At 52.8% G+C, this 15707-nt stretch overlaps 5 protein-coding genes across 5 annotated transcripts; 4 read left to right on the top strand and 1 right to left on the bottom strand.

Moving 5' to 3' along the window:
• Positions 1–3317: 3317 nt before the first annotated feature.
• On the bottom strand, positions 3318–3617 carry N7482_000977 (uncharacterized protein; the record flags this gene model as incomplete). Its single annotated transcript, XM_056683102.1, has 1 exon — positions 3318–3617. The coding sequence occupies one exon, from the start codon at positions 3615–3617 to the stop codon at positions 3318–3320; it is 300 nt and encodes a 99-aa protein (XP_056546708.1).
• Positions 3618–7060: 3443 nt separating this feature from the next.
• Positions 7061–8912, top strand: sebA (putative C2H2 transcription factor (Seb1); the record flags this gene model as incomplete). The annotated part of the gene is made up of 3 exons (XM_056683101.1): positions 7061–7622; positions 7670–7875; positions 7944–8912. 3 exons carry the CDS (start codon positions 7061–7063, stop codon positions 8910–8912), a joined length of 1737 nt encoding a protein of 578 aa, XP_056546707.1.
• Positions 8913–13009: 4097 nt separating this feature from the next.
• Positions 13010–13282, top strand: N7482_000975 (uncharacterized protein; the record flags this gene model as incomplete). Its single annotated transcript, XM_056683100.1, has 2 exons — positions 13010–13059; positions 13132–13282. The coding sequence occupies 2 exons, from the start codon at positions 13010–13012 to the stop codon at positions 13280–13282; spliced, it is 201 nt and encodes a 66-aa protein (XP_056546706.1).
• Positions 13283–13297: 15 nt separating this feature from the next.
• Positions 13298–13817, top strand: N7482_000974 (uncharacterized protein; the record flags this gene model as incomplete). Its single annotated transcript, XM_056683099.1, has 2 exons — positions 13298–13671; positions 13754–13817. 2 exons carry the CDS (start codon positions 13298–13300, stop codon positions 13815–13817), a joined length of 438 nt encoding a protein of 145 aa, XP_056546705.1.
• A 297-nt stretch (positions 13818–14114) lies between these two features.
• Positions 14115–15654, top strand: N7482_000973 (uncharacterized protein; the record flags this gene model as incomplete). Its single annotated transcript, XM_056683098.1, is given in 2 exon segments — positions 14115–14292; positions 14309–15654. 2 exon segments carry the CDS (start codon positions 14115–14117, stop codon positions 15652–15654), a joined length of 1524 nt encoding a protein of 507 aa, XP_056546704.1.
• Between the last annotated feature and the right edge of the window lie 53 nt (positions 15655–15707).

The raw sequence follows: 15707 nt of genomic DNA, 5'->3' as shown, positions 1-15707 counted from the left end.
TGCGCCCAATGCCCAAGCGAGACACCGTCAGAGGTCGTAAGCTGATAAAAAAAAAAAGCGAGTGAGACAGGGAATCTCAATCTCGCACAGAATGAATTGCAATCAAAAGCCGATGACTTCCAGGATGGCACCACTGGTTACCCAATTGGGACGCCATTCGTGTGCCACCGCAAGCCCGGGCCCATCCAACACCTCCCGATACAACAGAGTACAGACCGAGGCTAACTCACGACTCACGCAGAAATAAGCAAGTATACCACGAAAACCCACCAGCGCCTATCGCATTTGCCCCCTCACACCGCTACAACACGCCGTAGTCTCGATTTTCGACGGACCGTGGGGCGCAGCCAAGCCCCCGGCTTGCACTAGTGCCCACCGCAGCCTCGAAAACGCGTGTTCCGTCGAAGCCACTAGTGTTGATACGGTCAACTCGCTTTGTTTCAGATTTCAAGCTCGCCGCCAACGTGCGGTAGTGCCGACCGAAAAGAAAAATGATGGGACCCAAAAAGACCGCTAGAACCGGGTCACACGCAAAACACCCAGAACACGAAATAGAGTCCCGGTCTAGTCCGGAAAGGAATAGCAGTGGCTGGTGGCCGAAGTTGTGTCTTTCTAACGCCTTCGTGCTGGTGTGGGCTGGTTAGCTTGTTCTCTCCACGGTTGCCTCGGCCCTAGTGGTCCACCCGGGTCCAAGACAGGCACGATGTGACCGGAGTGGTGGCCACGAACGATCGACTCCCGACCCTGTCCAAAGTCAATGGCCATAGCCAGGTATCGCTTCGGGACTGGCTTCTCCTCTTGGCATAGCTAGGACATAGGTTCTGATGCGCGAAAGGTTCTTTGTGAGAAACATGGAGAAAGCTTTGCTAGCGCGAGTGCCCGCGCAAACAGACCCATCGAGACTATCTACGGTCCATGTACGCAACCGTTTATGCCGCCCCCAAAAGCAACATATGCATGTTCGAGTGCGACTAGCCGCCATTGCACCTCGAACGAAGGTAACCCGCACTGTCGGGGCTCGCGCTTGCGCTGGCTGTGTTCGAAAGGGATCGTAGACGGGCCATAGCATACTATTACTTGGCTACTACAATAGGTGGGTATCCCTGGCCCCGAGTATACTCCACGCAATTCACGCGATATGGATTGCATGATCAAGGCCACTCCGACGTCCTAGTCGGGTTCTTGACGTCTACTCCACAGTCCCCATCGGACTCATTGACCTTCGACCCTCCTGCTTTAGACACTACAGTATATGCCTCGGTGGAGCCGGAGTACCGGCCTGATCTCCATCGCAATTAATGCCCGCGCGAGCTACGAGCCGTTGAGGCGGTTCAGCGTACGCGCGTGAGAGAAAGGCGGAGTACGAGACGTCGAGGAGCTGCTATCAAAGCGGAACCTTGTAGAGTGGCTCCACCCTGCCCTTTTTTGACTTCTTTCTTATTCGAAGAGTTTCTTTGTTTTGATTGCGAGCTTCTCTTTTTTGGCTTTTGGCTTTTTGCTTTTTTCTTTTCTGTGCTGGTGCTGGTGCTGGTGCTGGTGCTGGTGAGTTTGACCGTGGTTTTTTCGTCTCGGAAGAAGGCGCTCGACAATCATCCGGTTTAGACCAGTCGAGACGACCAGTCGCGGTGGCGTTTGGTTGCTCCGGGGCTCCGGGGCCAGCGTGCAGTAATCAGTAAGCAAGCTTTTCGGCGACGCATGGGAGATCCGTAGATGATGTATCGCGGGACCTTTGCATAGACGCTGTCCTACGACCCTCGAGCGTGCAACGGCCTCGTCGGACGGTGATGTGCAGAAAACCGTCGCCAGCGCGGGGGCCTGTCAACCATGAACTATACGCCCACCGCGTCAGGATTGACACTTCCCGAGTGACGGATGTGCGTCCATTACACGGCAGCGGTTACAGTCGACAGGTCAACCACAGCATCGGTCGGTTCTATACCGGATCCAGGCATGCGATGATCGCCAACGGTGATTCGCATCCCAAACCCCGAGCGTCCCGTCCAATCGTGCCCGGCGATGATTCGCCCGGAAATCGTCACCCTTCACGTCGCTTCCTAGCGCACGATCGCCCGCTGCCCCCAGCGCGTCCACGGAAAACAGTCTGGCCGGGAGCCCAGCATGGGTCATTCTCTAGCACGGACAATGAACTAGACTGTGTTACTGTACGGAGTCAGAGCAAGAAGCCCCGAAGCCAAGTCCACCAGCACGACTCCATCAGAGCCACTGCGAGCTCAGAGGCTAGACATCGTCGTTGGCTCGGCTGCACTGGAGGACCTTCCGCGCTTGATTTCGGACTAGGAGTCGGCCCCGCCTCGGGTGCGCTATCTCCAGTGTGGACTATTGCATGCCCCACCGCATTTCGCCCAGAGCTGGCGGTTTGCTCGCTTTCGCATCCACTGGGTTAGAGTCCCCTCTGCCGACTCCCCCCATGGAACAGCTATTCCCCCCTGTTTAGCTCTGGAGCTCTGCCGCTGCACGCTCCCGTCAATGAGGTCATTGGACCTGGTTTTGGAGCCATCGCGCACTCGGGGCTCATACGATGTATGGAATATAGGGTTGGTCAATTGAATGAAAAGTGTTCAATAGCGCTGTCTGAGATTTTTTAATTTTAATTTGGGGGAGGGGTTTTTTTTATTTTTCTTTCTTGGTTGACCCGTGGTGTTCTCGAGGGTCCTGACTTGTCTGTGCACGCTGGCCGAAAGGCATCCGCAATGAATAATGAAAATGAGGCAAAATCCCTCCTCCAAGAGCAAATAGTACGGAGGAGTAAAGCTAGAATAGGAAGAGGGCCCAGACCCTGGAAAACCCCCCCCCCAAGTAGGCACAATTTTGGGGCAGAGGTGACAAAGTTGACTCGTCGTTGCCTTTCCGCCATCTATCAACGCAGGCTGACGCATGAGTTCCTCCGTGGGCACTTCGGATCATGCACCCCAATGCGCCCTCTAGTGAGATAGTCTAAGCTAAGAGGGATGCGCCATTGCGGGTTGCGGTTCTCGAAGGGAAAGTGACAGCCTTCCATGCATAATTCCATTTACCCAGACCAAAGGCCTGGGTTAGTTAACTAATTTAACTAATTGGAAGAAGGGGGGGGGCTATTCTAACCCGAGATGGAACACTGGAGAGAAAAACCGAGGTCGCAGCGCCAGACTTGTTCTCCAAACGTGCCCTGAGGAGAGGCGGGCTTTGTTGACACCAACCTAGCGCAGGTACGGCGGAGAACGGAGTATAGCACGAAGGGACACTAAACGTCTGGGCCTTCTGGACGCAGTGGAGCAGGACGAATCCGGTCGGTCTCCATATTCCGAACAACCGTACTGTTAGTCCTGCGTACGGAGCACTGCGAGTGGCTCGGGGGGGCGAATAATTTCCCAGGCCGCGGCCTCTCCCCAATTTCCCGGCCTGCCCAGTGCGTGGGCGGCGTGGTGTGATTGGCGGCGGAAGTCGAGGATTCCCGCCCGCGCCGACGCTTTGTCCGCGAAGGGGATGGTGGGGACGGCTATCTTTAGAAGCGGCCAATCCCACCGGGAGGATGCACCCGCTGGCCGAGCTAAGGAAAGGATGGGCGATGAAAGCCGCGACTCGCTGCTGCTGGATTCGAGAGGGTCTGCAGTGGACATGGAGGGTCTGAAAGAACTGGTCTTGTGAGCGTGATACAGTATCAGGTACTCCGTATAGAGGAAGCCAATAGTCAAAATGTGTAATTTTCTTTTTTCTTCTTCTGCTACGATATTATTTTCGGGGCCACGGTGAGGACATTCCATGTCGGCCAAGGCCTTTGGGACAGTCGGTGCTGGAGTGCTGAGAGGAAGTCTGTTCTAGTCGGGTGCCGCAACGTTGGCGTGATCCGGCAAGCGAACCAGACCTTGCGTGGTTATCATCGGCGTACAGGTGGCTGTGTGGATGGAAGCAATTGCGTGGTGGACGGCAGTGGACGGTGGACCGTACTATAGTTCACACCAGGCAGAAGGCAAAGAGGGTTCCGTTGGATGTGTCCAGTGTCTGGAGAGCTAGTGCATCTGAGGCCGGTTGATGCATCAGAGGTAAAAGCAGCCGAGACGGGGGCCCATTGCACGGCGGACCTCTGCTCCAAAGGGGCCAAGTGTGGGTAGAGCCCACCACACCACTGCCGTTGGCGCCCTTCCCCCGGATCTACCGATCAGAAGTCAGACAAAGCAGTGCCATCACATCTGCCTATGCACCCGAAACTCATCACTTCACGACATGGCTGACACGACCGGGCCAATCAGATGTAGCATACGCGTCAGCGGCATCCCAAAGTATATCTGATGCCTGCTTCCAGCCATGTACATATGCTACATAGCGAAGCATCCACCTGGACCATAGTTCACAGCTGAGGGTCTCTGGGTTTTCTACTCCGTACAGCACTAGAGGTAGATGGTAGGCGCGACGTCATGGAGAATGCATGGGCGCGCACCCGATGGTGTCCAATCAGTCGAGTTAGGGCACGCGGATCGCCCTCGCCGGCTTGCTGGGAGCCCCTCTCATTCGACGCTGAATAACGAGAACTGCACTCGAGCCTTGCCTCCCATGTCTGCCCACATACCCAATCGCGGCGCCCGCTCTCCGATGGTTCGCGGCTGTGCCTCCACAGCTTTGTTCCTGCAGTAGGCCGCGCAACTGGGCCGACGGAATATCACAAGCCACCGAGCAGGCGAGCTGTTCGGTGGGGGGCCTGGCCGGTCGCGCTGCATGATCTGGTTGATGTCTTGACGTGTTGCGCGGCCTGACAACCCTTACGTTTTCCCCAGAAGAGAAAAGGCCCGCGAACCATCCATGTGGCAGGATCAACTTAATGCGAAGGAAAAAGAATAGTAAATCAATACTCCGTACACTATAGGGATAGTCGACGAGGGATCTTCCCGAGTCGGCGAGCCAGAATTCGAAGGGAATCACTAGTGAGCTGCGAATGCTCATCACTCATCAATGCTCAACCACCGGGGAAGTGTTGGATGGATTTCTTTGACTGTGGTACTTTTTTGGCTAGGATCATCTGAAACGGACCTGGGGGGGGGGGTGGTGGGTGCGCGGGGGGCAAAATGGCTCCAAGATTGCCCAGCGAGCCTAGGACTGGCGTCCGTCCAGTAAGCACTGTAAGCATGGAAAAGCAACTAGGGTGGCCAAGGTCGACCGTTTCACGATCGAGTAGCTGGTTGCACGGTGGTCGCCACCGTTGATAGTCTTCGGATCGACGGAAGGGGAAAGTCCTGAGCGACTTTTGGGGGTTTGCGTCGTCCTGCGGGAGAGTGCCATACTTGATGGGGAATGGATAGGCCCGGTGCATTTAGGTTTCCACATGCTGATCGCTGGTGCAGCAAGCGTGGGCATGTCCCTTCGGACTGGTATCTGTGTATCTCATCCGTACCGGGGGGTGGTGGGGGGGGCAATGGGTCTGCGAAGGAAGGAGGCAATAGAGACCATCAGATCATAGATGTCGATCTCCTCTTGGGCGCTGGAGCGATAGACAGACGATGTCCTGGTCGAGAAATGATGAGACGGGACAGGCGTGGGGCCAATCCTGGCTGTCGGGGCCGCTGATTGGATGCTACTGGGAGCGGTGGACTCGCTGGAAAAAGGAACCCCACTCAGCCGGTGCCCATTTGCCCGGTCGGTGCGCACGCTGATAAGAGGTGTAAATGATTGCCGCTGTCACCATCGCTCTGATCCAATCGCCATGCACCTCGTGGCCACACGGGCACTTCCCAAATTTTTGGCCGTATGGGAGAATGTGAACACGGAGTGGTGGAGGATGTGGGAAGGTCTCACCTGAGCGTGATTCCGTCAAGCTCCCCCTACAAATCAGACCCCCCCCGACGGACAACCGACTGAGAGGACGCTCAGTGCGTGGAGGCGGGTTTTTCAGGCTTCCACTCAGCATAGCCTCTCTCCGCATTTCAGCGTCACACCAGCAGCTCGTGCGGATCCACTTTTCTTTTTGGGCTTGTCGGCCGATGTGGGCATCCTCCCTGGCCCGATACAGGCGGGTCCAGCGCCCGGCGCTTTGGTAGGTCCTTCCGTACGGTATCTCTTGCCTCGTCGCTGGTCGCTGGCTGGTATCTCTGATGGGCCCGGGCCCCACCCACTTGGCCTGACTTGGCTGGTCTTGCACAAAGACACTAAACCACCACACCACACCCAACCCATACTTCACCCACCCTCCCTCACACCTTACCACGCTAATCCGCGCTAACCCCCGATCCCTCGTCCTCCGTCAATGCGATTGGAGCTCTCTGCCTGCCCGGGACTGAACTCTTGGGTGATGTGCACCGCCAGTGTCTTTCCCAATCCCGCCCCAGACTGATACCACCGCTTACACCGCATACCCAGCCATACAGTACCTCTCGTGAGACACCCCCAAAATTCAAATCTAATTTAATTATTCCATAATTCTCAATTATTCTTTTTGATTTTCGCAATGCATTCGGTTCCTGGCCCACTCTTGCTATGACTAGTGACCCGGCAAGTAGAGAATAGCCCAGGCAGATCACTCTTTTATCCACCGCGACACCCTTCTGGTCTATCTCTTCCCTTCTCTTCCCATATTCCCAGATTGCCTATTATCGGCCCTGTCTCTCTTTTTTTCCCCGTCCCTTTTTTGTTGACCCTTTCCTTTTTATTATTTCTATACTTTCCGACTAGTATTTCGTGTTTGACTGTTTTGGGTTTGGGCCTTTTGCGACTCGTGATATTTCTCTCCTTCCCAATCACTTCCTCCGGTTCCTCAGCTTCGCTAGGATCCTGTCCTTCCTTTACAAGTGTTCCCTCATCTCCCTCGACCTCGACCCTCGATATACATCTACCTATACCCTAATCACCCCCCTGGTCCATTCATTTATTGCGTCTACTTGCCTCCGAGAAAGCGGTTTTGACCAGCCACTGCAACTCTTCTCGACCGCCTCTATACCATAATACGTACTACTCCGTGGAACGCATTGGCGACGGATAATTTCGACAGGTATGTTTTGTGTGATCCAGGATCCATTGGGAGGAGCACTCCTTGACACGACATCATCACTGACTCGACACATCCAGCCCTTCCGCCATGGACGCAACATACACAATGGCTCCGACTCCGGTCCAAAGCCAACCTTCGTTTGCATACTACCCCGACTCGACATCACAACAAGGCCACTACACCAGCCAGCCCCAAGACGTGCCGTACTATGGACAGATGCAGTACGCTCAGCACGGGGCTGAGCAGCCGATTTACTCGACTCAGCCGGTCATGAACATGCACCAGATGGCCACCACTAATGCCTTCCGCGGTGCCGCCATGAGCATGACCCCAATTGCCTCGCCGCAGCCCTCGCAGATGAAGCCCGCCATCTTTGTGCAGCAGGGCTCCCCCGCCTTGATGCCTCTGGACACCCGCTTCATCAATGCCGACCTCTATGCCTTCCCGACCACACCCCCTCTGTCCTCGTCTGGCAGCTCCATCAGCAGCCCTCCGTCCGCCAATGGCACGCTGCACACCCCGATCAACGACGGCTTCTTCACCTTTGAGAAGGTGGAGGGCGTCAAAGAAGGGTGTGAGACGGACGTGCACACGGAGATCTTGGCCAACCCGGACTGGTCGCGCGCCGACTCCCCACCGATGACACCTGGTAAGTGATGGAACGAATGGAGATGTCATATTGCGATGACCCAGCAGATGGGCGAACTCCTCATGCAAGGGGGAAGACGATCAAACACAAGACTAATTCGGGAGGCTCGTTAGTGTTTATTCACCCACCATCGCTCCTCGCCAGCCATACGTCGGATCTCCTCTCCGCCACGTCCTGCCCCTCGCTCTCGCCCTCGCCTTCCCCGGTCCCCTCCGACATCCTTGCCCACTCTCAGGCTCTGACGGCAGAGTCGGTGGGCTCAGACTTTGTGACCCCCGCCAGCTCACCGTCGAGCCGTCGGTGAATGTCCACACCCCCCAGGACCTGCCTCCTCTGCCGACGCTTACCTGCGACGCGGAGGAGCCTCGTGCGGTCGTGGGCAGCGCGTCGGTGACTCTGCCGGTCAATGAGAACCCTTCGCCTTCCTTCACTGCCTCGACCGAGGACCCTCTGAGCTCCCTGCCCACCTTCGACAGCTTCTCCGACCTCGACTCCGACGATGAGCTGAACCGCCTGGTGGAGTTCCACCCGGGTGCCAACGCCGTATACTTGGGTGGTAAGCGCCAGCGTGTGCCCCAGTACATGGTCGAGGACGATGGATTCCTGAGCGAGCATAGTCTGGAGGACTCGGACGAGCACGAGGCCTTCCTTCACCATGGTCTTCCTTCCTTCGAGTGGACCGAGTCGACTCAGCCCCAGCTCGAGGAGGCCGAAGAGACCGCCGAGGAGGAAATCAAGTCCAAGAAGCGCAGCCACCGCAAGTCATCCCGGAAAACCACCCACTTTGAGGAGGAAGAGGAGGAGGAGCCCGTCAAGAAGATCGCCGTGGCCCACTCTGAGTGCAGTGCCCCCTCCGTGGGCTCCCCGGCCACCGACTCCGAGCCGGCCCCTGTGTCCATCAACCGTCGCGGCCGCAAGCAGTCGTTGACAGATGACCCGTCGAAGACCTTTGTCTGCACCCTGTGCTCACGTCGGTTCCGCCGCCAGGAGCACCTGAAGCGCCACTACCGCTCTCTGCACACCCAGGACAAGCCGTTCGAGTGCCACGAGTGTGGTAAGAAGTTCTCCCGCAGCGACAACCTAGCCCAGCATGCTCGCACGCACGGTGGGGGTTCCATTGTCATGGGTGTCCTGGACTCCAGCGAGGCCGGGATGTCGTTTGACGAGCAACACGACGCGGGGGCACTGGGCCAGGTGATGTACGAGGCTGCCCAGTCCGGTGTCGACGCCGACGACTCCCCTGCCGCGGACCGCCGCGCGGCGAAGAAGCGCAAGCGTGACTTGGCCTAAATATTCTTTTGGGCTTGATTTCATTGCTGCCTTTGATGATTTCTATGAGACCAGGAGTACCTCCTACTGCATATATTAATACACACACACACATCTTCGGCCGGCGTGCCTCTTATTACGGGGATCTCATCGCCGTCGCGGTCTTGATTGGGTTTGGCGTCCGGGCATTTACACTGGTGGCGGCATCAGGGGTCATCGGTGTACGGTAACTTGGTTTCCTCGCAACTGCGTCACATCACAAGGAAACGGGGACATGTCATGGGGCGGCTACGAGAGGAGTTTCTTTTTCTCGCAGCCTTCATGATTCTTTTGCCTAAGGCTTGGGCTTCTTTGGAGAGACGATACTTTCTTCCATGGGTCCTCTCTTTCTTGTTTCGGAGTCCATGAACAGGAAGAGGGAATCAAAAAGAACATAGAGCAAATGATGGCATCTGTCTCTACGGTTACAGGTGGTGGGATTGGTGTTGATTTCCTTTGTCTTTTTTGTTTCCTTTGTTTTTTCTCCCACCTTTTCTTTTTCTCTCTTCTTGACCTCCGCTGCAAAACTGGACCAGCACAATTTGGGCTGATTCAGTCCATCGTTGCACAAGACGTGGGGCCTCCGTTTGATCCCCGATTTTCTCTGTGATTTTCTTCTACTTGGACATCGGTTCCCTTCTTGCCTGACTTCTAGCCCGTTCAATTTCTGTCTGCTTCGTTCACATCTCGTTTTGCCTTATCTCGATGTAATACTTTTGTTGTTCTCTTTTTTTCCTGTTCTCTTCCCCTCTGTTTCTTGTGCTGGTCACATTCGTGTATAAGTTAATTTGACCACTCCCGTTCTTGTTCACCCTAACCTTTTTTTGTCACTCATACCCTTCTTGCATTGCATTTCTTGCCTGCCCGTTTGTGTTGGTCTCAGGTATATTCTAGATCCCCAGTGGATCTTTCGTCAAAATTACAACTAGATTCTGAGGACCTGTGAAATTGGCGCCAGAAATGGCCGCCTTTCCACCTGTAACTTTGGACGGCGAGCCGTCGCTTGACCCCCAACCACCTTGTACCGCCCACTATAACTGTCTACTCTTGCCCTACTTTTTCTTCCCACACTGAAGGCCAATACCCTAATTCTACTCTACTAGAATCTAATTAGTCCCATGGGATAGGGTGAGCGCTGCTTTGACATCGCCCGACCGGGGGTGATTAGGGAAAGTAGTGCGCAGTAGACAGGGTGGCACCAAACGCCCGACTCAGCCGGATTCGAGATTGCATCTGAGGTCTCGCCAGCGCTCTTTTGTCTCTTTATATCAGCACCCGCCTTTCTGCAAGAGAGATGCTTTCTACACAAGCCAATACAATCAGAGCCAAGCGAGATCTTTATTGCCTCTTTCTCCTGCTTACTCAACAGGATGAGATGCTCAGTTTTCTTAGTTTTAGACCAGTTACTAATGATGATGACAAGAGTACGCATTGAAGTATTCGAGAAAAAAAATATAATTGATGCCAATGGCAAATTTTATACATGCACAGATTCTCATGAACTTCCGATAGCCAGAGAAATCATCGAGTCTGAAATCAGTAAAAGCGATCAACATCATCCTTCACATCCATAACAGCATCCCGATAAAAAGCCAGATCCGCACATCGGGTACCTATGGAACGCCTTGATTTGGCGTGTTGGCAGGAAATAACTAATCTTCTGGGTATTGAAATCGCCACTCGCGAGATCGTGCTTCGCCAATGCCTCATAGCTCGCTATCTCTCCATCCGGCTGGTTTGCAATGGCCACTGCAAGATCGCACTAGTAGACTGCTACTGGATCAGGATCAGGATCGAGGCCGAGTGTAGTGTTATAAGTGGTGCCATCTGGGAGTGGTAGCTTTCCGGCTGTTTGCAGAGCACTTAAATCAGTACTTTCATCGGGGAACAGAGTCTGCACCGTATAACCCAACCCACACTCACAAGTCACAGCAACAGTACTTTGTTATGAATTGAAGGGCTTCGGCGGCGGGAGGACGGGAATCTACCTCGTCTGGCTGGACACCTAGAAGTCGGGCCTCTTATCGAGGTTGGATCCATGGATGGATCCATGCCAGCGAGCCCTGAGTGGATGGATAAGGTTCAGGTGGAGCCCGGTATCAGGCAGGTAGTTGATAGCTAAGATTGCTATCCATAGGCTTCTATATCTGGTATGGGTGCGCTGTAATATCATGGAGGGCACAGATACCTAGCTGACTCAAAAGTAGGACCTAACTGACAGTTCGCATGATGGCTCCAATTTTCACAGCTTTCACTCCCGGTGAAGTCGTTCTTGAACATCGAATCGAAGAGGCAGATTTAGGTACTAGTGAAGGCTAGTTAAAAACCGCCAAAATGTAACGTGGGGGCTAACTAGAAACCGCCAAGAGAAAAGATAACATTACTAGAGAGATCCTTAGACTCCGTCACCCGCCGTTTGCTTTATTACAATAGTTTATGTCTGGAAGGAGCGAATTGAATGGTATCCGAATGTGAGACACTTGACCACTCAAAATCCTTAAAAATGCTGCTTTACTCCCCTTTTATTTCATTTTCTTTTCTTCTAAAAGTCCTACATCAATGAATTTGGATCGCACAAATGATTCTCGACATTATTAGCCTGTGAGTACTTATTCCCAAGTCATAATCTCTGCGCTGGGCGCTCATAAAAACAGCATTGTCCTGAGTTTGGTCTTCTATTCTTTCCTCCCTCTTATACGCCATGTCTGGCCGGGACAGGAAGCCAGGCACATTTCATTGGCATATCTCCTCTTCAATTTGATATGTTCCACAGAGCATTTGTTCTTTGGCTTCTTTTACTATGTTAATATCCCCCCTGAGCCCGAGATGGGGATGTGGACCCATCACCCCCGTAATACCCTTGATTGGATCAATTTGATCCAGTTGATAGGTGTATGTGCGTTGTTCGTTTTCCTGTGAGCTACAAACACCTACATTCTGACAAGTCGAGAGCTATCCATCGCTGACATTGCAATACGTAGTTTCGGGCTCGGCCTCTACAATAGCTCTGTTAGTCGACTTCGCAAGGCCCTAACGATCATCATTTATATCGGCTACCTTATGATCTCTCTGGTGCCAGTCATAATCGACTCCTTGACGGATGTCTTCTGTTCTACCATGAAACCGAATTGTCCGGAGGTCGAACGCGACGTTATCTTCTTTTTAGTGGCTGTTCATGACATCTTTCTATTCCCATTTTTCACCGTCATACCCCTAGTGATAGGGTTTTATCGACAAGCGCGAAAGCCGATGCAAAACCTGAGTCTATTTGGGCTGAAGCTCCAAGCAGCAATTTTCACTCTCGCGGCTATCTCGTGGGGTTTGAGACTCTATTTCCCATGGGATCCATATCGTGAAGATCCCCGTGGATCCTGGCCTCCTCTCTATCTGATTCTCCTTGAGTGGTACCGACGAGTTGGTTTTGTAGCCATTGATGATGCTGCTTTTGCTCTAGGGCAAGGAATTTTGCTATATCTGGGCCTGCGGCAGAAAAGGCATGTTGAGGCTGGTGATACAGAGAGACGGCCGTTATTGGCTCAAATATCTGAGGATCTTGACTCTGCGTCTTAAAAAGCTATAGAGACTTTTAGTGGAATGGAATAAGAATATCAAACAAACCCCCTAGATAATTCCCCTTATTGTGATTCGCCCGTGGTACCTAAGAAGCTGCACCCCGAATTAACCCGAAACAAGGTTGTCGAGGATTATTATGAAGTCGATTAATTTAGCGCATGTCGTATTCTGGCCTAGCGTTCGGTGAAATCACGACATTTGGCAAGTCCCCAGGGCTTTAAACCCTTTTCCACAGTTTGTACAGAGGACACCTCAACGTGTCTTAGGGCAGTTTAGTCTGATCTTTTCTTTCTCAATCAACTCAATCATATCATCTTGGATTGGTTCCCCTCGCCTCTAGACCTATCTATGTGTGACAGGCTAATACTGTAAGAGCCTGCTTCATAAAGGTTTTGAGATGGTATTACCTGTCTGTTTTGGCTTTCCCGTCCAAGGTTGTGTATAAATACCTATGCGCGGCCCTCACAACACTTCATAATCCGGCGTCATTCCACTTTTCACCCGCCATGGAACCTGAAATTGCAAAAAATGTCAGCATCTCTGAGAATGGTAGGCCGTGAGTCTTTTACTTTGGCAATCATATCATCTCTCCCATTTATCAAGAAATTCAAGAACTGACAAGCCCCAGTCCAAACACGCCTGTTCTCTCTATCGAGATAACACCCAGCATCACTGTCTCTCGCGATTACCCCCTAGGCATCCTCGTTGAGATTCACCGAGAGGAGGATGGCACCAACAAGCCCTGCACTTTCCTATGGGACGTGGACTGTGACGCATAGGGTCCTTCGGGCTTTATGCTGTTCAAACGCAGGCCAGAAGGTCTGAAAAAGGTGGAGAATCACCGGCCTCCACCTCCTGAGACTTTGAAGTATACAGAACGGGAGGGGCATTTTGCTGAGCTTCTGCCTGGTCAATGTCTCAAAAGGAACACAGGTGATCCTCTCCCCTTTTGCGACCAGCTGGTCCTAGGTGAGAAGTATGAGCTGCTCTGGCCAGGCGCTGAATATGCGCTGTGGGACTGGGGCACTCTCCGTGAGCATGTCGGCCCACAAAATTGGCCTGGGCACGGGAGTACCCCGTGCTATCATTCCTGGGGGAGCCTGCTCCTCTATAACTGTTATACAGGAGGCGAAAATCTTCCAACGGGATCCTGCTCCGTCACCTATTAGTAAATCTGCGCGAATGTAAGAGCTGAGCAAAGATGGAATCTCTCTTCATATAGCTGTTGACTTATTCACTTTTTTTCCTAGCCCTGGAACACCTTATCCTAGTGTGTATCTGGAAGGCCCGTCTGAGATGATTTTGGGGGAATAGATTTCGATTACGATGAAAGTGACCTACGATGGCCTGACCAACGAGGATAGCGAGGCAGTCCTTGCTGAGGCGAAACCAATCATCGTATTAGGGCGCTAACTCGGAAGCGGCAAAACTAACCAGATCTAGTAATTCATAGGTCCGCCGTTTACAGGAAATTGATCCTGGGCCGCTTTGCCCTGGGGGGCTTGGTTTTATTTGAGTGAAGGATTCACCTATATCTTGACATCTTTCCAACTTCGCACCTTTTAATCTATTGACATACCTCCAAGGGCTTTACTAATTCCCTCGTCCGGGATGGCAACACAAAGCCCGTGGTTTCTGCGTTTCCCCCCTGAAATTATTTCATCCATTGTGTCCTTTCTGCCAAACAAAGATGTCAAGTCCTTGCGCTTGACGTGCCAAGCCCTCGGCGAGTTTTCACCATTTCTCCTCCTCACGCGTGTTTCTTTCGGCCAACTCGTTGAACATTCAAGTTTTTCGGGCTGTAGCAGATCATCCAAAGTTTCGCCACGAAATCAGGGAGATCATCTGGGACGACGCACGGTTTCAATTCGCGCCGTTGATATGGGAAACCATGTACCCACTCAACTCCAATGAGGGATGTCCCATCTGGTTCACGAAGGGATGCGAAGAGAACCTCCATAAGATAAAGTATCGGAAATACCGCGACGTGGACCGACCTGACCATGTTGCACGTCAGCACCAGATAGATGCCCAAATGCCGTTGAAAGCCTGCTGGAAGTATTATCAGCAACTAGGGGATGATCAGGCGTCTGTGATCGGATCCGAAGACGACAAAAAAGCCTTTCTTTACGGCCTGGAGCGATTCCCACGGCTTAAAAGAGTGACCGTTACGCCTGCGGCTCACGGCTGGCTGTTTGCTCCGCTGTACGAGACACCTATGATCCGAGCATTTCCATACGGATTCAACTATCCGATTCCGCGAGGATGGAACTGTGATCTCGTTGATCCCCAGGTTGTCGAGCCGCTACCGTGGTCAGAGGTAAACGAGGGCTACAAGGAGCGATGGAGAGGGGCTCGAATTGTTCTTCGCCTTTTGTCACAGGCGGAGAAGCATAAGCATAATGTTTCCGAGCTGAGCTTCGACTCCAAGCAACTCCACACCGGACTAAACTTTTTGATTTTCGATCGGCCGTGTGAGGAATACAATCAATTTGCGGCTATCATGAAACGTCCAGGCTTCCGGCGTCTTCATCTATCTTTACTTACTGGTAGTAGTGGTGACTGGACAGGATTCCAAAGCGGATTATTCCGTCAAGCTGTGAGCCTGGTCAAGGAATTGACCCATGTCCATTTATCAACTACATTCGATGTTAGATATCAATCTTCAATGAGGGATCCACCTATTCCCCTGAAGGAGGTTCTGCCTATTAAGGAGTGGCCGAATCTGTCTCACTTGGCGCTCTTTCGTTTCAGCGTTGATACATCGGAGTTGATGGGCATACTCAAATTGGCACCATCCTCATTACGATCTCTTGACTTGGAATTTATGGAGTTCCCCTTTGATGAATTGTGTTTGACTGGTCTGCTAGAGAGGATGCGAGAGGAACTAGATTGGACGGTGAGAGATCAATCACTGAAACCGACCGTCACGATCGCGATGGAAGGCCATCGCAGATGGCCGGGGAGGTTCATCAAACTTTCAGACGAGGTGGCAAGCTTTCTCTATGGCTCTGGAGAAAATCCCCTGGATGGAACAGATACACGCAGCCCCAAAGACGGATACGGGACGAATCATGACGTTTTTGAGGCGGAGTACACTCGGCCCAACGTTAATTTCCAGGATCTTAAGAAACTAGGAATTATTTGTTAGGAATGCTACCCAGCTGATCCCGAGCCGAAGGTTTGAATGTCCTGCATTGAGTT

This window comes from Penicillium canariense, assembly GCF_028826845.1.
Source record: "Penicillium canariense strain IBT 26290 chromosome Unknown utg000001l_segment0_segment0, whole genome shotgun sequence".
Taxonomy (NCBI): domain Eukaryota; kingdom Fungi; phylum Ascomycota; class Eurotiomycetes; order Eurotiales; family Aspergillaceae; genus Penicillium; species Penicillium canariense.
Note: the sequence above shows the minus strand (reverse complement) of the source record. Positions and strands in the feature narration are given on the sequence as shown.